Consider the following 21,710-nt stretch of genomic DNA (forward strand, 5'->3'; position numbering starts at 1 on the left):
AAATGTAGAAATGTACAAAATAATTAAATTATATGTATATATATTTTAATCATTATATTCTTGTTATGCAACGTGAATTTTACGATGTTGATATATTTTTGTGGTTTCTTGAGACTTGATTGTCGTGTCCCAGGGATGGAATTCTGGACACAGTGGAATATTGTCTGGTATTGTCGTTATGGAGTCTCAGTAGTTAGGAATTAAATAATTCAATCAGTTCAGAACAAGTTTATTATAATTGGTACTCTTGGGGTCCTTTTCCAAGACAATGTAGATATTTCAACAGTTTGACTAAGACTCTATTCGTGTTTGAAATAATTATTAAATAAATGAATGTTTTTCTCATTTTTTTTTAAATTTTATTGATTAACTACACTACGAAATAAGCAAAGTTTCATAAATATTTAAGGATGTACAAAGTGTTCTGCAATAGAACAGAAAAGTAGATTAGTAGATTATATAATAATACCTTTTGTAAGTTTTAAATGTAATATTAAACACGTTATTTTTAGATAATTCAATAGTTGTTGTATTTCGTCCAAGACATTACCTGAAACAGAAGCAATCAAAATTAATATTTATTATTTAATTAAACATTAAAGCTTTTTGTTTGATGAAATCGCACCAACAATTCGGAATAAATAAAACGCACTGCTTAATTTCGAGTACTAAATATATTTGTTGTAACAAATTACATTAGGTACAATAATCACTATTTCGGTATCTTGCATAACCATCGAGTTTTACAATACAAATTGTTGTTCATGATGATATTTTCTTCGGCTTACATTGTTGCAACAAGGCGCAGCGCGTTTACAAACAATTTGATTTATTCGCTTACAATAATAACGATAACATTCAGATGAAAAACGTTGTTACTTTATAAAATAAAACTAATAAACGCAGATTTTTTTTACAAGGATTTATTTTCAAGACAAATAACTTAAGACATAGGCTGCACGTTACATGCTCTCAATTAATATTATACAAACATTAGAAGAAGAAAAATGCACAGAGAAACATTAATTGATGTGACTTAATTTAAGTTAATTAAGTTAAACATTGCTTGATACAAAATATTTAAAAATGAAAAAAAGATATAAAATTAGGATACAAAATTTAGCACGAAAATGTTTAAGTCGAATTTGTTTCAATTCCAATGAAAGATGAAATGACAGATTTAAGGATAGTTAGATGATATTCAGTAAAATTTAGACTGTTTTGAGTTTAGTGCAGGTATTAACTTAATTAACATCTATTTAATGACACACATTAGAAAATATTTTCTCAAGTTTTCTCTCTCATTGATTATAAAATAATAAAATTATATTCGACTTAATATCTAAAGTAATGTAGTACGTCGTACACTATGGAATCGGACAATTTTCTTGGCGTTAAATATCAACAAAAAGAAACTTGTAGGCTAACTAATTGACTTATTAGAATTTAAATCTACTTAATAAGAAAAGATAAAATGATATTAATCCGAAGCACTAAAATGAATGAGTGTTTATGAAACGTTTTAATTGAATCTAAATGGAAACTGAGATTGTGATAATGCTGCAATAAACTAAAAACTGAAAGTAGTTCTACACTAGATTAATAAACTTAAAAAAGAATATAATGTAAGCTTTATCATTCAATTTAATGCCATGAAAATCGTCCGACATGATTCCTCGACATCCATCCGTCGTCAACGCATTTTATAATTGCCGACATTTCATAGATTCAGCCAACGGCCTTCAAGGCCACTTGTATAACCGAGAGATCTAACATGAACCGTTGGTATTTCTTATAAAACGCATGAGCGGATGCAACACTTTTAAAATGTATTGTTACTTGTCGCTCCTTTGGTGACAAATCGATTTTCTGAAAATATATACACTTCGTATGAATGAACATGCTACAAATTTCATCAGAAATAAATAAACAGGAACGCATCTTCTCCACAATTTGGTTCAACTTTGCTTGAGAATAAGGCAGCTTCGATTTTTGAGCAATCGTTTTCATAACTATATCACATATATATAATATATATATAATTGTATCACAGTTGCTTTTCGTGTTTCATCGTGTCCAACTCCCTCATCGAAAATCCATCTCGATAAAGAAAACACTTAAATATTTGATTTATGTAAAAAATAAATAAAGCACTATCACTTTCTTGAAATGGATGTTCTTTAAAAAAGATAATTAAGAACATCAAGACTTTGGTTTTTGGGAATAAATATTGTTCTCGAAGAACATCGTCACAATAAACGTGACTTTAATATATATAAAAAGACATCGTAACGTAATTTTAATTCAGTTCAGTTATTATGTTAAACAAATTTCTATACTTGTGTCCAATAGAATAGCAATTAAATAATTAAAAATTGAAACGAAGATTAAAAAAAATGACGTGCATTAAGTTATGAATCACATAATTAAAATAAATATTAAATATCTAAAAATACTAGGTAGAAATGTATAAAGAAATAGCTATTAAACTTTCGTAAATATGTACCGAAAGTATAGTTATTAGTTGACGGTATATAATGTCATGTTATATAAGTTATGAGTGAATGGGGGAAGAAGCTTTACAAGAATATGAATGACTCAGAAGATTGGAAGGGATTTTGTTTATTTTAAAAAAATGGTCCTCACAAACAAAAACTTTAAGATAATAAACTTTGCTTGTAATGCAGAAAGTGGATTATAAAAGGAAACAGAAAAATGTTATGAATAAATAATGCAATTTATGCTAAAAATAGGACATAACATAATATATATTTGAATATATGGTTGAAGACTATAGTAGCTTAAAGTGAATAGAAACAAAACCTAGCATGTAATAAATTCATGAAACGGCAAACTCCGCCCATTAACTGTAAAACGCCCATAAATAGGCGTAACATTTCGAGGAAAACTAAGAAACTATTATAATTGGTTTGCTAATAAAAACGATATTTATTATAATCTTTTCAAATTCGATTATTTGAAATGCGAGATCTGACTAAAAACTACGATTTATTTAAACAAAATATATTGAAAACTATATAAAAAAATAAATGTAAAACTGTAAGGTATAATTAAAAAATTCATGAAGTATGATCGGAATATAACAAGTTTGTATGAAATATGCAAATTGCAGGATTTTTGTAATGATGAACAATTGTTATTGGTGAATTTAAATTAATCGCAATGAATTCCGATAGAAAAGTAAATGATAATGCTAGAGGAAAAACAGAATATTTATTTCATTAAATTTTAAATAAAAAATTAAAAAAATTGGCGGTAACAAAAAATGTAATCCAAAAGAAAAAACAAACATAAACAATACTTCATGCACATATTTACAAAATGAAAATTGAATGATAAGAACAGAGATTATAGTGATGATCTTTGAGTTGTAGCGAGAAATGATTGTATTAAATGATTTTAATGATCCTATTCAAAACTGTCTTTTCGCCCGATTCTTGTTTCATAAAATTATCACAGCTTACCTGTATGTCACCCAGGCCCTCGCACATTTTGCGCAACTTTACTTCGGACGTGCCAGCAGCGAGGTTGCTTACAACTACAAGCGACGTATCAACTAAGCTCTGGTCTTTTGCGAATATCGTTCTATTGCTCAAAAAGGATTTTAGCTGCCCCTTGTCTACCTTATTCTCATTGCCGCCTTCGGTCGCATTTATAACCTTAAGATTAGGATTCGCGTGAACCATTTGTTGGTTGGCAGGGTTCTCCGCGAGCTTTCTCTGCGGCTGAACCGGTATTATTGCCGGTTGCACCGCCTTCATCAGTATCTCTTTTGGGCTAACCACGGTCTCGTACTCCTCCTCCGCTTGCTTTTTCTTTGCCGCTATCTTCCGACGCTCCTCCTTCTGTGCCAGCAGAAGTTCCCGCAACTTCTTTTGCTCCTCGATCTTCTCTCGGTACTTTTTCGTCTCTTCGTCCTCCACTACTTCAGGGGTTGCAGACTATAACAACGTTACTTACATTATTACCTAAATCTAATCGATAGTACACATATTATATAATTGCAATCAAACATTAATTAATATTTTAAATTTAGTATATAAGCATCGAATTGCCATTAATTAAAATGACATTATATAATTACAAATTATTTATATTAATTACAAAGTTTCTTTGAATATCAACCATGTGTGTTTTTTTACAAGAATTGGTGCCGATAATGTATAATAAAGAAAATGGTAGATTTAAAAATTTCTTTAGAAAACATCTTCTGTTACAATCACTTATTACTCTTAAATACATTTAGCAAACTTTCATTTATTACTGATGTATAACATAAATGCAAATTTCACATGGAAGAGACTCGAATTGAGCAAATAACATGTATGAAGTAACCATAAAATTGAATACCTTTATTTTTATTAAACTATCTTTTATACATATAATTACATTATATAAATAATGAGGAAAAAAGTATATATTTATTTAATTACGCCGTGGAAAGACCGTAATTTTTTATTTACTTATACTTTACATTAAATATTATAATTAGTCAATACAAATAAGTTAACTATTTACATGTAGTGATTAAAATTTAAATTCACGATTCTTTCTATTCTGTTTTACAAGATATATTGAATTTACATTAATGAATATAGTATTAAATAAGCGCTTCAACGCTATTTTCTATTCATATAAAACAAGTTTTCTTGCGCTATTTACATGTGACTGAAACTTAAAAAGAAACATATACGCAAAAGTCAATTAATTTAAAGCTTCAATAAGCCGTACACCGTGTTGTATAGATGCCAGCTTGTAGACTTGGAATACAAAACAAGTTTTTTCAGTTATGTTCTCGCGCTCAACTTCGCTTCTTCCGCTATATCTGAAGTATTTTCGAACCGAAGAAAACCATGGTGAATTGTGCGGCGTGGATTTTGCAGAGTCAGTCTGCAGTTGGCCATGCCTAAACAAATACACAAATCAAAATCCATGCCTCATAATTCATCATGTGAAGACGTAGCTATATTTTTTCAATGTGCTAAATGAGAACTGAGTACTGAAATATGCATTTATGTTTATGATTGACTCAAATCAAACAATCTTAATTATAGTAATGTTAATAATATTCACCAACTTTAAACTGAATTATTATTAATTCTAGTTTTATCGTTTATTTTTCATCAACTTTCAGTAGTAATGTTTTTATTTTATTCTATCTTTACTTAAAGCTGCTACTTAACATTAATATTTATATTAATCTGAAAAAATAATGCTGAACATGCATTTGTTTGTTATGCTATTAACTGTGCTAATGCAAGAACAGCAATTAAGGAAATCGCTTATTTATTTTATGGTCACTATCAAATCAAACTCGGATAAAATATTGAATTTACTTGTTTTAATTGTGAAGAAATTAAAGAATACTCACCGCTTGGTATTGCGTTGTTGATATGGTGGTGTTATTTGATGGTGTCGTTTCCACCGTCTGCACCTGATGCAGCACTTTATTTTCGTAACTCCTCCTTTTATTCACGCAGTAGTCATCGACGACCTCCGGCCTTCTGTCGTTTCTTCGCTTTCCAAAGTTCTGCTGATTGTTATAAAACACCTGCCTATTAATGACAGGAGTAATAACCGCATCGGCTTGTTGATATCTCGGCTGATGTTGCTGTTTCTGGTGTTGTTGTTGGTGGTGCTGCTGCTGCTGCGTTGGAACATGGTGTTGCTGCTGTTGATAGTTGTTATGATAATTTTGATTGTAATTGTTATCGTTCGCATTGTACTGTTGAATTTGAGGTGGAGGCGGAGCGAATGTGTTGAATGTATGGGAATCATTCTGATAGATCTGAGGTGGAGGTTGATTGAAGATTGGCGGAGGAGTGTTCTGATGGATAAGCGGCTGCGGGGGAGGTGCGTACTGCTGATATACATTTTGCGGCGGTTGCTGATACTGGTTAAGGTTGTAAGACATGTTATTCACTGGAGGCTGGTACATTGGAGGAGGTTGGTTGTAAGTCGGCGGCATATTATACTGGTTGTTGATTGGGCTAACAACAGGGGGCGGTTGTTGCATCTGATTCACGCCCATAAATCGCTCTTGTTCATAGTTGCTGTTCACTTGCTGCGGAGAGTACGAACTGTTATTAATTCCTAATCTTTGGTGAACTGGTGGCTTGTGCATCATCTATAAATAAAATTAACAATATCAGATTAATAATGAATTTACGCAATATAATGTTGTAAATATAATAAATACCTGATGCTGATGTTGGACTTGTGGTTGTGATTGGAAATTATTAACAGGCATAATGGGCTGTGCTTGATAATCATTAGAAGGCTGGCTCTGATGCTTATTATGCCAAACATGGGGTAAAGATTTAGGCTTCTGCTCCCATTGTGAATTATCTTAAAAACAATTAATTTACTTTTCAATGTACAACTACATTGCAGAACTACTTACAGTTAATGTGAGTGTGTCCTTTAAAATGGGGATTTATAAACAGTTTATTGGGTGGAGGCTCAAACCTAGGTGTAAATGTTTTATGCCTTCCAATGCTATGGTTGCCTCTTGAGAAGCCTCGAAAGTGACCTCTCATACCTCTGCCCCTGTTATTGGTCACATTATTATTTATGTATTTGTATTGCTTGTTATAATTATTGTGATAGTTATAACTTCTGGGAGTATTATTACTTTCTGTCTGTCTCTCATTCAAAAACTTTGATCTACCTTCTGAATCACTCAACTCTGAAACAATACATCTTCATAACTAATCTGAACTAATTTTTCAATTGTGAAAATTACCTGTATCATCATCTTCATTTAGTGCATCATCTATACTTAGTTCTAAAACATCTTTTGTCTCTTCATTATTTCGACTGCCATCATCATCATCTTCAAGAAGAGCATCTTCCTCATCATCTTTGATATCGTAATCTCCGACATCCTCTTCGCCGCCTAACAGTGCATCAACGCTGAAAAACAAAACAAGTTGCTAGAAAATGAATCATATAGTGACATAGATTATGTTGAGTATTGTTATTCTCAACTGATTTATATAACTCTCAAAGAAAGAGTTAATATGAAAGGTGAATATTTTAGTTCTATAATTACCTATCAGACATAACGTTTTTTTGTTCTAGATGTTGTTCAATTTATTTTATTTAAACTCACAACACTTAACCAACAAACCAAACCATAAACTAATTAACAATTGACATACTTTGACGTTTCAAACAATGCCGCCAACATAATTTAATAAAGAAATTAAATTCAAATTTTAATTATTTCCAGTTATTTTTCTAAAATAGTTAGAAATAATACAATGTTAAACTTAATTAAATCGTTCAATTAGAGAATTTTAACTCAATAAAGTATTTAAGCTTATTATCCAATGTTATTACAATTCGGTAATATTTAAACTAACCTATAATTGAAATTTAAACGCGTATTATTGTTCAACAATGTTGAAAACAATTATTAGGAAAATATCAAGACCACTCATTAACAAACATTTTTACTCTACAAATAGAAATGCTATTATTCTAGGTATAGAGACATCATGTGATGATACTGGATGTGCCATTGTAGATTCTGAGGGGCATATATTGGGAGAATGCTTGAATTCACAACATTTGGTCCATTTAAGGTATATTAAATAATTTAATAACATATTAAGAATGATAATTTAAATGTAATCATATTTAAGAAATGGAGGTATCATTCCTCCGATAGCCCAGAATTTGCATAGGCAAAATATTGAAAATGTTGTAAACACAACAATAAAACAGGCAAATATAGACTTCAGTCAAATTGATGCTGTTGCTACGACAGTGAAACCAGGTGAGTGTAGTCAATTGAATTAATCAAAATGATAGATCATTAAATTTTTAGTTATTGTTGTCAGGTCTTCCACTGTCTCTATCAATAGGTTTGAAATATGGAAAGCATTTATGCAGGACTAAGGGAAAGCTGTTCATACCTATCCACCACATGGAATCACATGCCCTTACATGTCGCATGCATGATAACAGCATTGAGTTTCCTTTTCTGGTACTTCTTATAAGTGGTGGTCATTGTCTGCTGGTTGTAGCTCAAGATGTGGATAAGTTTCTTTTGCTTGGTGAGAGCATAGATGATGCACCTGGAGAGGCATTTGATAAAGTAACAAAAAAAAAATGGTTTTGTTTAAAGTATTTTACATCTAAATAGTGAATTTCAGATGGCAAGAAGGATGAAACTGATGAATTTACCAGAGTTTGCTACACTATCTGGAGGACAAGCAATAGAGCTGGCAGCATCCAAAGGCACAGATGCAGAGCAATTTAAATTCTCAGTACCTCTACTGCAATACAAGAACTGCAATTTTAGTCTGGCAGGAATTAAAAACCAAGTTTGGAGACACATTGTTCAACAAGAAAAACTGCACAGTAAATATGAAATTATTTCAACACTAATAATTTCTAATGTAATTTTGTTATTAGATGTTGAAGCTGATGCATTAATACCAGACGTGTTTAATCTATGTGCTGGATTCCAATTGACAGTAACTAGACATTTGTGCCACAGAGTCCAGAGAGCAATTGAGTTTGTGAAACTCCACAATTTAATACCTGAAGAAAAACAAACACTTGTAAGTAAATCTTTATTTTTAAAAACAAACATCAACATTATTTCAAGTGCTTGGAGGAGTAATATTTAACATCATTAACTTTAAAGTTTCTGGCATGCTTTGCCAGCAATGCATTCACATCTAGTTTATCAGTTGTTAATCTAGCGATGTACGGCGCTATTTCTTCATAGGACCACCTTTCTTTGGCTTCAAACAATACCTTGAACCTATCATTTATAGTATCAGGTAAATCAAACTCTGAAAACATCCATATCACATTTGGCATTGACTTTCTATTGATCAGGGCAATTCCATGCAGCATGTTTTCCTCAACCTTCATACCCTCTGGTACAGATTCTTCCCATGCTTGCATGAAGTCTTTAAAATTAAATTTGCCAGCGCTGTATAACAGAACTTGCGCGAAAAAGCGACACACCTCTCGTTCCTTGTACCTGTACAGCTGAACGCCATCAATCATCTTTGTTTCTTCTGTGTACATACTGAACATACTGTTTATAATATCACTTGGTACTAAATCCACCAGAGAGTTAACAGTTTCTTCATAACATATTTGTTCTAAGTTCCATGAGAATTCATCTATTAATTTTAACATGAAGGACAACACTCTAAAATGATACTCAAACTCTAAGATTCTCAGCTTGTTGTTAATAGTAACAACATTCAAATCTTTTATGGTACTTTTCAATTCTTCTTTGGATGCTTGTGTTTTCATCCATAAGTCTTCAAATGTTAACAGTTTAGATTCATCAACCTCATATTCATGCTCTTTGCCTCTATAAACTGTTGTACTCAGCAGTTGCTTTACTTTATTAAAGTCTGGTTTAATTTGAGCCACTACAAAGTACTCATAAGATATACCTACAACAGTCACATCATGCACACATTTTTCTTTCTCATCTTTTATATTGTTGTGCAATTTCAATCCATTGCTTATTAATAAGCTGTTTGATGTTTCTGCTGTGAATACATTGAAGGTGTTTGTGTTTGTGCAAAGAACTGTGTTATCAGAGCTGGATCCATTTATATACAGTGTATCACCTTTTTCTAATTCTTCTTCTAAATGTTGATTCAGTTCCAATAGCTTGAAATCACTCACTTCAGCAAACTCTGGATGGAACGTAAATATTTCAGACACTGGATACACATCGCTTTCAGTCAGTTTTGCTGATAATAATACTTTATTTGCTTGATCCACTTTGTTTTCCATCTTTCATTAACTGCATAACCTAAACATTTCATTTTCGCGCCATTTCATAGATCTGAAGTTGGTCACATTCTAATAAGAATATCAATAATTTAAAGCAATTTTCAAAACTTTTGTGTAAAACTTTAATTTATATTTAACGTTAATTTATTTCCTGTTAATTTTGTTTTTAATACATAGGTTGTATCTGGAGGCGCGGCTTGCAATAATTTTATAAATAAAGCTTTACAAGTGGTTTGCAATGAAATAGGATATCGATTGGTTCGACCACCACCAAAACTGTGCACTGATAATGGGGTAATGATTGCATGGAATGGCATAGAGCGGTGAGGAATTTCTAAATTAGTTCCATTAAAGAGATGTTCTTGATTGTATTTTTAACAGGTGGCGGAAGAATTTGGGTGTAATGAAAGACTTTGATTCAGTTGATATTGAAAAAAGAAGTCCATTAGGTATAAACATGATCAAAGAGGTCACAGATGCTCACATAAGTTGTAAATGGATAAAATTAGGTAATCTGTATGAAACGTAGACCGCTTCTAAACGTAAACAATAAAATTTATTCCATACATACAAGGTTATTACACAAGTAACGGCGCCCTTTCCTTCAGGTCATCTTTCATTTTTTTAAACATATCACTATTATCCTCCTGTTTACCTTCTTCTTGAATCTCAGCGAAAACATCCAGCGTCTTCCTCAACTTAGTTTTGACCATTCCGATGTCTTCTACGTTCTCTTTCGCCGATATTGCCAACACTTTTTCGAATTTGAGCGCCTGCTCAGGTCTGTACTCTTCAGGATAATCTTTGAAAATTTCTAAAAAAAAAGGCAAACATTTATTAACAATTCTCAATTTATCCTCAAATGCATCATGTTACTACCTGATAAATTTTTAATTTTATCTTCTATACTTTTGAAAGTCTCCATAGCTCCCTCTGAATCCATTTTGTTTATAATTATCATTGCTGGTTTATTAAGCAAATCCTTGTTGTACATTTCTAATTCCTAAAAAAAAGAAATAATATGAATGTTTTGCATACATTTACCACTAGATTAGATAACCTTATTCAATAAAACAATGGTATCTATGCATGATCTGAAGTCATACTGTGGACCAAGTTGAAATCCATTGATATCAACAACTAATAACAAGAGTTTTGTTCTTTCTACATGTTTAAGAAATTTGTGTCCCATTCCTCTGTTATTGTGTGCACCCTCTATTAATCCAGGAAGATCAGCCATGGATATTTGCCTCAAGTCTTTGTACATAATTATACCTAAATTTGGTCTGATTGTGGTAACTAAAATTCAAATATATAATCTCACATTATAGAAATGTTTTAAGTGTATAATCGTACATGGATAATTCGCAATTTTCGGTTTTGCATGTGATATTGCTTTTAGTAGAGTGCTTTTCCCTGCATTGGGGAAACCAACCAAACCAATATCAGCAATTAACTTCAGATCCAACTTGATTGAATATGATTGCCCCTTTTTACCCATAAAACCATTCTTTGGATGTCCACCATATCCTCCTTTAGCAACTAAGATCTGGTCTCCTTCTTTGTTCAATTCACCTAAGTAATTACATAAGATTTGTAGTTAATATTACAATGGTCATATTTAAACCAATTACCAAGTTTCTTTCCTTCATCTGAATAAACAGTTACACCCACAGGTACTTCAATGTTAATGTTATCACCAGGTGGTCCCAGTATGAAGTTGTGACTGCTGTTTTTACCATCTTTTGCAAAAATGCGTTTGCTTCTGTTTGCTTTAAATACATCATCTAGTGTTATTGACTCTTTTGCTACCACTGAAATGTTTCCACCTTGACCCCCAATACCACCAAATCTATTTAAATCAATAGTCATTAATCATACCTTTAACTAATACATTGATCTCAACTTACTTTGGTAGTCCATTACCACCAGCACCGCCTTTGACAAAAAGTCTTAGCGAATCTGTGAAACCACTTTTCACGTATTGTCTGGGAATTCTGGTTGACTTTGCAAAGAATAATATTTTCGTAATAAAAACCATTATGCTGAGTACTTTTGGAACATGCTCCTCTTATAATATCCAAAATATCATAAAATAAACGTAGTTTTTAGGTTATATTTACAAATTTTAACTTTAATTCTATAAGATTCTGGCAACATAACTACCTGTAACGCGTTTCTGTTGCATAACTATTAACTAACCAAATAACTTTATATGGACAAAGAAAAGATAGCAATATTTGAAAATAAATTATATTCACAATACAATAATAATTTATGAAGATTATTCAAAAATATAATTTTATATTTAACAGTACAACATTTAAATATTAATAATTGTTCAGTAATTTCACAGCCTAGAAATAATAAGAAAATATTTAATAATTATAATTACTTTAATTAGCAAATTTTAACTTACATAGCTCGATCCTTGCAATCCAAACGATTCCAGGCAATTTATTGCTTCGATTATGTTTTCCTTATTATTCGTTTTTAACAAACAATCGGTCAACTTGTATTGCATATCGTCATCGAGGAAATACTGCAGCATAATTGCAGCCAAATCGCATCTCTTCAGTTCAATGCATTTGTAAAATGCTTTCTCCAAATTGAGACGATATAAAACTGGACACGACTAAAATCGAGGGATCGTTAAAACTATATATTATGTTAAAGAAACTTACAAAACTTACTTGCAACGTTTTCAACTTTTGTATGTAATACTTTTCCAAATCGTCTCTATTGCTGGGATTAAACAGATTGTCCACAATCGCTTGCCACCCATCGATGTAACATTTTATATGAGGTATTCCATTATCCGCTAACAACTCCAAGGAATCGTGTATATCGTCATACTAAACATAAATTTATGAATTATTTTCGAAAATATAAAATATGTAATGCGTACCATTTTCAATTTAATCATGTTGTAGATAATGAATTGCCATGGTTTTATATCAGAAACATTAAACACTTTGCAAATGAACGCCATCAATCGCAAACCTAACTTGTTGTTGGCGATTTTCGACAGTTTCTTCAGAATATCCTTGTAGTGCTCCAAATCATCGATTTTCATGTCAATTCCGAGACTCTGCAGATCATGGATTATAAACAGCTTATTTATAAAATCTCTGCAAACAAATTATTACTATATTCAAATATTAATTAATTTTCTAAATATGTCGTACGTCATTGACTCTCTGTCGCTTTGCGCCAACTGTTCTAAGCTATCATCATCGGAAATTACTAAGAAACATTTCAAGATTCTTGCTTGATATTTATGCGAAACTGTCTTGTTTTCATCGTATATTCCTTTGCTCACTAAATACTGCTGCCACGTCTTAAGTTCGGAACTCGAACATATGTACGACGCCCTAAAATAATATCAAAGTAAAATTTGCAGAATTCAACATCAGCAGATCCATACTTATTCAAATAATTGTTATCTTTTTCGTTTGTGTCCACGTTTGTATTCATGAAACTGAATGAATCGTCCATATTACCGTTGAAATATTGATCACCCGTGAACAATTGTTCTAATAATGTCTTTCTGTGTTCCATTATATCGATATCGAAGATCTCGGCAATCTCATCAACGACTCTATTAATATCTACAATTATACAGTAATATTTTTTTGGCAACAATTGTTTAAGATATTGGAAAATTACCAGATTTGTGATGGACGGTCTCCTTGTTGGTGATACTCTCATCCAAATAGAGGGCATCGATTAACTCTTTAGGATGATTGACGAGTTTCAAATATTTCTCTTGTGCTAAATTATTAGTGTGCAAAATGTGCAAGGTGGAATAACCCTGGTATTTTGATTCTATCTAAAGAGAGTTTAAATATCGTTTTAATAATTGTATTATTGTGTTCATTACCTTCGTATACGCTGAAAGCACTCGTTCCTTATCCTCTTCTTTGTGAGCTGCATCTTTATACAATTTGGCATATTTGTAACTCAGTCTAGCTGCATTTACTTGATCGGCTCCTGTTATTGTTAGATCGTTAATTCTAACTGTTAATTCTTGAAATTTACTTGCATACCTGGAGGTGTGTTATTTAATAAATGGTAAGCTACGGAAGTTGCTCTTTCCAGTGCGGGTATGTGCTGAATGCAAGCATCTATTTCCTCGAAGAGACGAACGTGTTGAGGATGCAAGTTCCAAGTGACTTTACCTTCACTTTTCAGTGCTCCACTTGTTACCTATTTAATGTTGAATCTGTATTTCTAGCAAATACCGTTTATACGATAATCTTACCACATTTTTGATGACATAGGAGCATATATCACCTTTGTTCAAATATTCTCCCATGAAAGGTAAAATTTTAAACCAATTCTGGTAATTGTTCAGATTCGCTTCGTACCTCAAAATATTCCAAATATCTTTAGTGTATAGAGTCGAAGTATATGGTAATCGCATTTCGGATAAGGGATCAATTTTTTGAGTATTCGGGAATTGCGTGAACCATTCCTCCTGTTCACTCGTACTCGGCTTTCCGATGCGTGTAAAGCTCTGCAGAAACTGCAGCAAACATAGTTTTTGAGAGATATTCTTACTCGTATTCAGTATTGCTATAATTTTATAGATGCAAATGAAAACTTCGTAATGGTAAACGTTGACCTGAAACGATTAATCTTTTACTATCAGATCTTGGAGTTTTTCTTTAAATATTTTTACCTCTGTAAGCAATTTATTGACGAAATTATAAACCGATTCTTTATCTGGTATTGAACTGATGATGTTCAGGCACTTCTCGAGCAAGTCTGAGCTCTCCATGACCAAATATTTCTTCTGTTTAATGTCAAGATCGATTCTCCAGACTGGTTTCCAATTGACCAAAATGTTCCTCAAAAACGCGTAATAGTAAGGATCTACATTCAAAGAGAAATCAGCGCAGAAATCAATTATTTGATCTACAGTAAAGTAGTTGTTGGACAATATTGCCTTGAGCAATTCGTCTTTGTTCATCGTGAAGAAATCTTTGTATGGAATGACGCATTGTTTTATAATTTTCCACCACTTGATCAGTAGCACCATATCGCAGTACTTCTTGTACTGCTTGTGGTTGAGTATGTCATGATACTTCGACAATTTGATGCCCAACTCCGCTAAAGCTTTGAACTTGTCGACGTCCCTTTTGCACATCGAAAGCGCGCAGTTTATTAAATAAGTGGCTTTCTCGTAGTCATAAAATAGTAACAAGTCGAAAGCTAAGCACGCGTCGATGGAACGACAAGTCAGTATCTTCTGGATCAACAGTTTGTTGCATTTCAATAAATATTTTGATAGAAGTTCTCTTTCGTCCGGAAACTCCGGGAGGCAATTTTGCAACGCTATAATAAATCGACAGGCGTGCAGAAATTTACCTTCGCTGCACAAGTTATGAATTATCATAGGAAACCTAGTGTTTAAAGTTTCTTTCAAATTAACCTGGAACGTATCCATTTGTAAAGTTATGATTTCAATGCTAGACATAATATTACCTTATTCACAACTGGTTGATGCGAGTTGATATAGAAATCTATCTGCGGAGGAAATTTACTTGTACCTGAAAACATCAATAACAAATTAGTAATAAATCTTGAATAATCTTTAGAATATCATACTCATGAAATTAGTGAATATGCTGAAAATTTCTTTCATTGCATTGACTACGCCTAGCGATACAAATTCTTTGTACACCTCGGGAAATAGACACAACTCGTTCCTATTGGTCTCTTCTAGATTATTAGAAATACATACGGCCCAATTGAAAATATCTCCGATTTCCATATCACTAGCATGCAGTAAAGCCTTTGTTGCCATCTTTTTAGCATAATGCAGACAGGAATTCAACAATTGAAAATCTAACTTATTCGAAATCTTGCTATCCTCCATCATACTAATCTCGAACTCGTTATTAGTAGAATCATCATTTAAATTGCCAACGTTCTTCAAAATCAAAGTAGTCATTTGGCAAAGGACCTTCGAGTTAGATGATTTTTCGTATACGTTCATCGCGCATTGCGTAAGCAGATCCAAATCCAAAAAGTCGTTGCACATCCTGACCAGGACTTGTTCAGGCTCCATGCTCAGAGCCCAAGCAACTTTTCCACAGTTCTGTATTACCTCGATAATACCATCCGTTTTGTCGAGCAAATTTCCTATCAGCATAGACAGAATAATCTTCAACACTTCGTCTCTCTGTTTGCGCGTTGCGATGCAGCTGGTTTTTAATTTTAAGGAATAGTTTTTATTCAGGTAACATGTGGCTTTCAAGCAGTGCGCAAATTGACGGTAGTCTTGCTTCAACTTTATTGAATCACTTCTGCATGCCTTATTTAAAAACGGGTCTATGATCTGCACGTATTGTTCAGAGGCTCCACCAAACTGAAACGAACACACACTAAGTTTTAGCGTTAGAAACCTATTACTTATCATACCTTGCAGTAAGATATAGTTTGATTCACGTGTGCTAGAAGATCCTTTTCATCTTGTTTGCTTATGAACTTTAAAGCCTTTTCAAGTTCGCTGAAATTAATCGAATAGTTTTTTTTTGTGTCGTTTTCTTTCATAAAACTAAAGTACTTACTTGTTCCTAACGAAACTATTTAGCAGCAATCTGTTGGCCAAAGATTTGTTGTTAAAACGTGTGCTAAGCGTGTATAGATCCTCTTGGACTGACTCCTTGCCGCTTTTGATGATTCTCATGAAAGCAAAGTAATCGTCCACTTGTTGAATGGGCAGATGCTTCAATTTATAATCTTCCTTATTCCACACCACATATATTGGCTCCCTTTTCAGTTCCATTTTGATCTGCTCCACTAAGAAATGCTTGTAATCCAACACACTGTAAGCCATCTCCTTGATGTAAGGAGCCCACGGCAAGCGGGCGTACTTCAATATTTGGAGCATCGCATTCAACTTCAATTCCATAGAGCTGATGTACTTCCACAGACTTGGCACTATATTTATCCAAACGGTCTCATCCTCTTCTTCCATAATGTTCTACAAAATTCAAATTTAATCATTATATTATGTTTACATCGATATTATTACGTACATCGATTTCGCCCATGAATACTTCATCTGGACTGAGATTGTTCTCGATGATATAGCCGATTAAGAAATTTTTAATAAAAGCATCTATATCGGATATTTCGCAGTTCATAAGGACGTGAATCAGTTCGTAGGATCCCTAAGAAACGAATAAAGATAATTTATTATTGTTATAGAGAACGGTCTATTAGATTACCCCTAGACAATTATTAAGCGGAACTAAGATCATGTAGTTGTTCTTCAATATCTGAATTATTTTCAAGCATTTGACTATGGAATTGAGCTCCTCGTAATACGATTTGGTCCTGGTCGTCGGACAGTTCCTTTCTATATCCGGGTTCGCTGCGTTGCTGATTTTCATGCATTTTAGCATTTTATCTAAAAATTCAATCGCATTTTCTGGGAAATTCTCAAAGTCCCTGTATTCTATATAAAGAACTCTATCTTGGATCCATTCGACGAACTTGTGAATTGACGTTGAGTTGTACAAAAGAGTTTTATCCATGAATGTGAGCAGAAATGGAAAATAGATTTCGTGCGAGTATTTATTCAAAAGCTGCAGTATTTTCGAAATGTCGCTCGCTTCCAATGATTTTATAAAGTTGCGATCCATTCTCGAATATAAAATGGAGCACATCTCGAATTGTCCTTGCGACAGGTTTTCGCACAAGTAGTCGTAAAAATTGCATGTGCTGAAATCGTTCCAACTGATGAAATCGAATTCATTGTATTTGCACAAAATTGAGTAAGTGTCCAGCTTATGCATGATCTCGCTGAAGTACAAAAGTCTGGGAATAATGTCTTTGTAAACGAGTTCCTTCGGATCCTGTTCGAGGGCGTACGTTATAATCTTCCTCACGTCTTCGAAATTGTCGCATGTCAATTTAAAGCAGCATTCGAATTTGAAATCTATGTCCTCGATTTCTGAAATGATGCTCATCAACTGATCGACCTCGTTCGATGTGCATCTCTCTTTATTTGCAATCACATTTGCTCTGGCCTTCTTCACTTCCACTAAATCCAGAGAAAATTGCTTTGCAAAGACCTCGGCTTCATCAAATTTCTGCGCCCTCAGCAGACGCTCCAGTCTTTTCTCGGGTATAGCTTCATAAACAATTTTTATTCGGATCTCTTGATCACAAAACTTGGATATGTATAGCTGAGAATCGCTAAAGTTCTGAGGATAAACAAGAGATAGAACCAACTCCTTCTTCAACGTCAAAGAATAGATTATGGAGTTATCGCACATGTTCACCGCTTTCAAAATGCAATTACCATCTTTGCCCGGCTGCGTTACCAATAAACAAATATTGTTATCTAAATCGTCTTGGTAGAAAAGAATCTTTTGGAAATAATCATGCGAGAAAAGATTAAAATATGTTCCAGTTGAAGCGCATATTAGAACGACGTTATTCTCTTCAGTCAAGGCGATGAATTTCTTTGGATGATATGGATATATTTCCTTGAACTTCAAATTGTCATCAATAAACACTTCATGCTTATCACTGGCAAAGTTGTAAAATATCAAATTATTTCCACACAAGGCCAACACATTATTCAATTTTGCAGCATATGTAATGGGCATATCCAAATTTACAATTGTTTCTATGGCTGATTCAACATTTTCTTCAGCCATCAAATTAATAGAAATCCTATAAGAATGATCACCTAGTTAACATTATACCGAAACATCTTTATAATTTACCTATAGACAATCCCTTTCTTATTAGTTACAATGAAATTCAATACATCCTTAGAGCTAGATTCCTCTGCAAATACATGTATAAAGTACATATCTTTAAACCAAACATTTTGAACCACTAATCTATAAAGGAAAATTTAATTAATCTTCAATCTTCTAACAATCATGCAATATGACATACGAAGTTGTTACTATACTTAAGTTTTCTACATCTATAAGCACAATACCACCATTCCTAAGGCAGGCCAATACATAATTCAAGTATATGCAGAAGGTGTCAATTGTCTCCTCCAACTTGGCATTGAAAATAAGTGATGTGCAATTGAGATCCTCGAAAATCCTAATGGACTTGCCAATGGTAAATATCAATTTGCCATTATAGATTTCTGAATGAAATTCAGGTAGTGTATCATCAACCTAGGATGATAAATTGCTGATGTATACATCATTCATGTAAATAAATAATGGACTTACAACATCTTCATTGCCTCTCAAAACACACAGAGTTGCAGTTTCATACAGTGAACCACCATCTGAGAAACATCTCGTTCCGAAGCACAAGGTTTCGTTTGCAGTGTTAAAGTATTCGACGGTATCATAATCATCCATCGTGGTGATTTTCTACAGCACAGTTTTTGCAAAGTTCTTCCTTAAATGATTGCTGTTTTTTTTTTCAATTTTAACCGTCACAGCAAACTATTTGAAATTGACATTTGTTAAATGATGAACCAATGGAAAAATACGAAGTAGTTCAAATATGGTTCATTCATTTTCTCTACTTCTAAATGAAAATATTAAAAATATACTGTAATATTTATTTGTACATGTAATTTTTAGAGTCTCATTATTTAATTATAGTATATTATATAAATATTACAAATATTAATGATGTATGTTGCGTTGGTGGCCTATTCAACAGGTGTTGAATCTTATAAGATCTGGAACAATCTAGAATATGAGTTTAATATTTTTTTTTCCATAGAACCAATCAAGGGCTTATATAATTAAAGAACATATACTTTTTATACTTCTATATTTAATAAGATGAATTTTCCAATTGTCTAAAAGATTTTTCTCTATTTACGTCTTTTTTTATTTCAATAAAAAACATGAATTATTTACGATATTTGCACTTCTGAAAGTAAACAAACTATACAGAAGAGAGGCTTTCCTGGTCTTTCCCAGTATTCCATCTCTTTGTTATATGGACCAAGTTACGCATGTGCATGCAAAGATGAATTACAAGCAATTACGCATACCTAAGTTGTGTGATACTGTCTTAGAACTCCAGGTTAGAATATCTGCATATACAAATTATAAAGTGATTCCTTTGCAACTGTAATTATATGTCTTTGTGACCTATCAATATTTTGACGACTTTAGTATATTATTCTGTTGTGAATATATATGGAGATAATGTCAAAACATTCAGAGACTATGAAGTTACTAGAAAAAATAAACAACATAGATGAAGAGTGTTCAGAATTCGAGGATCTTTCTGAAACTGAATATAATATAGAATACAATGATTTATTAGATATAGCAATAAAAAAAGAGTCTTTAGAAGAAGATAATGAAGATGTGAATATTTTGAATAAACATAGAGGACAAAAGAGAAGGTTTAGTTCTGGTTCTGAAAGTGATGATGATGATGGGAGAGTTTGGAAAGAAATAAAAGAAGAATTCAAACCTGGAAGACCACAAGTTCACAATGAAATTTTTAAGGAAGTGGCAGGTCCAACAGGATATGCAAAAAGGCATATTATGAAAGGGCATGTAAAGACTGCATTTTTCCTGATTATTGACCAATATATGATAGAAAATATAAGAATATGTACAGAAACAGAAGCATTTAGAGTGCTGGGTACTAAATGGGAACTAAGTGCAGCAAAATTAGATGCATTTATTGCTATTCTGTATGCTCGTGGTGCATATGATGCAAAAAATCTAGACATATCATATTTATGGAACAAGAAATGGGGACCTGCATTTTTTTCAAAAGTCATGAGCAGGAATGCATTTACTGAAATTTTGAGGTTCATACGATTTGATAAGAAAAGCCAAAGGAGCCAGCGTTTGCAAACCAATAAATTTGCTTTGATATCTGAAGTGTGGGATCAATTTATTGATAATAGCCAAAATTGCTATACACCAGGTGCACATATCACTGTTGAAGAGCAGTTGTTTCCATCCAAGGCTAGATGTAGATTTACACAATATGCCCCAAAAGGACCAGTCAAGTTTGGAATTAAATTCTGGTTAGCATCAGACGCCAATAGCAAATATATTGTAAATGGATTTCCATATTTGGGAAAGGATGAAGAAACAGATTCTTCAGTTCCACATGGGGAATCTGCTGTTCTCAAGTTGATTGAACCATACACAGGATGTGGAAGGAACGTGACCACAGACAATGTAATTACGAGCGATTCGCTAGCCACAAAACTGCTAGCAAAAAGAACCACGGTTGGAACTATCTGCGGAAATAATCGAAAATTGTCAGAAATGGCAAGAAAGTACAGCGTGAAATCTAAATCTCGTAGATGGCCTCTTCATGTTTTTTTCAATATTCTTGATCTGGTTGCAATAAATGCATGGATTCTGTATAAAGAAACAACAGGAGAAAACATTACGAGGCAGGAATTTTTATTCCAATTAGCTGAAGAACTTGCCGCTGAATATCAAGAATCGCGGGTAAAAGAAAATATACAAAGAACGTTAATGATTAGTTCTAATGTATACGTACGAAGTAATTGTCAAGGAAGTTATTGTAAAGGTAATAAAACTGCGAAAATCTGTTCGAAATGTAATAAATATGTATGCGGCAAATGCACGTTTGAGAATTTGATAATTTGCAGAAAATGCAACGAAGAAGAATAAGTTATACATTATTTATAAATGTATATATGTTGTATATAAAATGTAAATATGTGTAAGTAAATTCAGGACGATAAAATTAGCAAATTGCTGCCACGTGCCGCCACCCTGGTCAAATGGAAGAAACTGTTAATTTTTATGTTTGTATAATTGAAACGAATTTTATTTTGTTATTTTGCGAAAATTAAAATATATATTTGACCGCTGGCGGTAGGAATCGTTATATAGTTTTAGTATTAATAAAAAATATACTTGCGTCAAATGCAATTAAATCAAATAGTTAGC

The 21,710-nt window shown here is 32.7% G+C and overlaps 5 protein-coding genes across 6 annotated transcripts; 1 reads left to right on the forward strand and 4 right to left on the reverse strand.

Annotated features, from left to right (window-relative positions):
- Window positions 1-1,614: 1,614 nt before the first annotated feature.
- Window positions 1,615-7,204, reverse strand: LOC108563545 (transcription factor mef2A-like). Its single transcript, XM_017922250.1, has 7 exons — window positions 7,076-7,204; window positions 6,767-6,936; window positions 6,425-6,709; window positions 6,221-6,369; window positions 5,393-6,148; window positions 3,486-3,962; window positions 1,615-1,869 (listed from the first exon to the last, which is right to left on the reverse strand). Exons 1-7 carry the CDS (start codon window positions 7,084-7,086, stop codon window positions 1,729-1,731), a joined length of 1,989 nt encoding a protein of 662 aa, XP_017777739.1. The 5' UTR covers window positions 7,087-7,204; the 3' UTR covers window positions 1,615-1,728.
- On the forward strand, window positions 6,932-10,382 carry LOC108563547 (probable tRNA N6-adenosine threonylcarbamoyltransferase, mitochondrial). Of its 2 annotated transcripts, XM_017922252.1 has the most exons (8): window positions 6,932-7,050; window positions 7,511-7,610; window positions 7,671-7,804; window positions 7,869-8,125; window positions 8,184-8,391; window positions 8,446-8,594; window positions 9,979-10,124; window positions 10,183-10,382. In XM_017922252.1, the coding sequence occupies exons 1-8, from the start codon at window positions 7,044-7,046 to the stop codon at window positions 10,328-10,330; spliced, it is 1,149 nt and encodes a 382-aa protein (XP_017777741.1). In that variant the 5' UTR covers window positions 6,932-7,043; the 3' UTR covers window positions 10,331-10,382. The 2 variants fall into 2 exon arrangements, with proteins under 2 accessions (XP_017777741.1, XP_017777740.1); XM_017922251.1 differs by lacking the exon at window positions 6,932-7,050 and having other exon boundaries at window positions 7,360-7,610.
- On the reverse strand, window positions 8,626-9,835 carry LOC108563548 (sister chromatid cohesion protein DCC1). The gene has a single exon (XM_017922253.1). The coding sequence runs from the start codon at window positions 9,799-9,801 to the stop codon at window positions 8,632-8,634; it is 1,170 nt and encodes a 389-aa protein (XP_017777742.1). The 5' UTR covers window positions 9,802-9,835; the 3' UTR covers window positions 8,626-8,631.
- On the reverse strand, window positions 10,339-11,941 carry LOC108563549 (GTP-binding protein 10 homolog). Its single transcript, XM_017922255.1, has 6 exons — window positions 11,712-11,941; window positions 11,436-11,653; window positions 11,158-11,376; window positions 10,862-11,100; window positions 10,681-10,804; window positions 10,339-10,615 (listed from the first exon to the last, which is right to left on the reverse strand). The coding sequence occupies exons 1-6, from the start codon at window positions 11,840-11,842 to the stop codon at window positions 10,380-10,382; spliced, it is 1,167 nt and encodes a 388-aa protein (XP_017777744.1). The 5' UTR covers window positions 11,843-11,941; the 3' UTR covers window positions 10,339-10,379.
- Window positions 11,942-12,117: 176 nt separating this feature from the next.
- On the reverse strand, window positions 12,118-19,239 carry LOC108563530. Its single transcript, XM_017922231.1, has 20 exons — window positions 19,023-19,239; window positions 18,730-18,965; window positions 18,552-18,671; window positions 17,043-18,498; window positions 16,851-16,985; window positions 16,380-16,795; window positions 16,231-16,318; window positions 15,415-16,177; window positions 15,292-15,356; window positions 14,486-15,238; window positions 14,066-14,428; window positions 13,851-14,010; window positions 13,685-13,794; window positions 13,471-13,633; window positions 13,229-13,412; window positions 12,990-13,175; window positions 12,710-12,932; window positions 12,495-12,656; window positions 12,221-12,436; window positions 12,118-12,158 (listed from the first exon to the last, which is right to left on the reverse strand). The coding sequence occupies exons 1-20, from the start codon at window positions 19,155-19,157 to the stop codon at window positions 12,132-12,134; spliced, it is 5,961 nt and encodes a 1,986-aa protein (XP_017777720.1). The 5' UTR covers window positions 19,158-19,239; the 3' UTR covers window positions 12,118-12,131.
- Window positions 19,240-21,710: the final 2,471 nt, after the last annotated feature.

This window comes from Nicrophorus vespilloides, unplaced genomic scaffold (genome assembly GCF_001412225.1).
Source record: "Nicrophorus vespilloides isolate i.1.1-1 unplaced genomic scaffold, Nicve_v1.0, whole genome shotgun sequence".
NCBI lineage: Eukaryota > Metazoa > Arthropoda > Insecta > Coleoptera > Silphidae > Nicrophorus > Nicrophorus vespilloides.

What these genes read in the sequence shown, in the direction of transcription:
- LOC108563545 (XM_017922250.1), bottom strand. An exon ending in CAACAACGCAATACCAAGCG is followed by an intron (nt 3,963 to 5,392) that starts GTGAGTATTCTT and finishes ACGTTGTTATAG; the next exon opens with TCTGCAACCCCTGAAGTAGT. An exon ending in AGGGCCTGGGTGACATACAG is followed by an intron (nt 1,870 to 3,485) that starts GTAAGCTGTGAT and finishes ATATATTTTCAG; the next exon opens with AAAATCGATTTGTCACCAAA.
- LOC108563547 (XM_017922251.1), top strand. Translation starts at nt 7,426, where the DNA reads ATGTTGAAAACAATTATTAGGAAAATATCAAGACCACTCATTAACAAA. An exon ending in CAACATTTGGTCCATTTAAG is followed by an intron (nt 7,611 to 7,670) that starts GTATATTAAATA and finishes ATCATATTTAAG; the next exon opens with AAATGGAGGTATCATTCCTC. An exon ending in GCATGGAATGGCATAGAGCG is followed by an intron (nt 10,125 to 10,182) that starts GTGAGGAATTTC and finishes TATTTTTAACAG; the next exon opens with GTGGCGGAAGAATTTGGGTG.
- LOC108563548 (XM_017922253.1), bottom strand. Translation starts at nt 9,801, where the DNA reads ATGGAAAACAAAGTGGATCAAGCAAATAAAGTATTATTATCAGCAAAA.
- LOC108563549 (XM_017922255.1), bottom strand. Translation starts at nt 11,842, where the DNA reads ATGGTTTTTATTACGAAAATATTATTCTTTGCAAAGTCAACCAGAATT. An exon ending in AGATGAAGGAAAGAAACTTG is followed by an intron (nt 11,377 to 11,435) that starts GTAATTGGTTTA and finishes GTAATTACTTAG; the next exon opens with GTGAATTGAACAAAGAAGGA. An exon ending in CCATTGTTTTATTGAATAAG is followed by an intron (nt 10,805 to 10,861) that starts GTTATCTAATCT and finishes TCTTTTTTTTAG; the next exon opens with GAATTAGAAATGTACAACAA.
- LOC108563530 (XM_017922231.1), bottom strand. Translation starts at nt 19,157, where the DNA reads ATGGATGATTATGATACCGTCGAATACTTTAACACTGCAAACGAAACC. An exon ending in ATCAACCAGTTGTGAATAAG is followed by an intron (nt 15,239 to 15,291) that starts GTAATATTATGT and finishes GATACGTTCCAG; the next exon opens with GTTAATTTGAAAGAAACTTT. An exon ending in AAAAGTTGAAAACGTTGCAA is followed by an intron (nt 12,437 to 12,494) that starts GTAAGTTTTGTA and finishes CCTCGATTTTAG; the next exon opens with TCGTGTCCAGTTTTATATCG.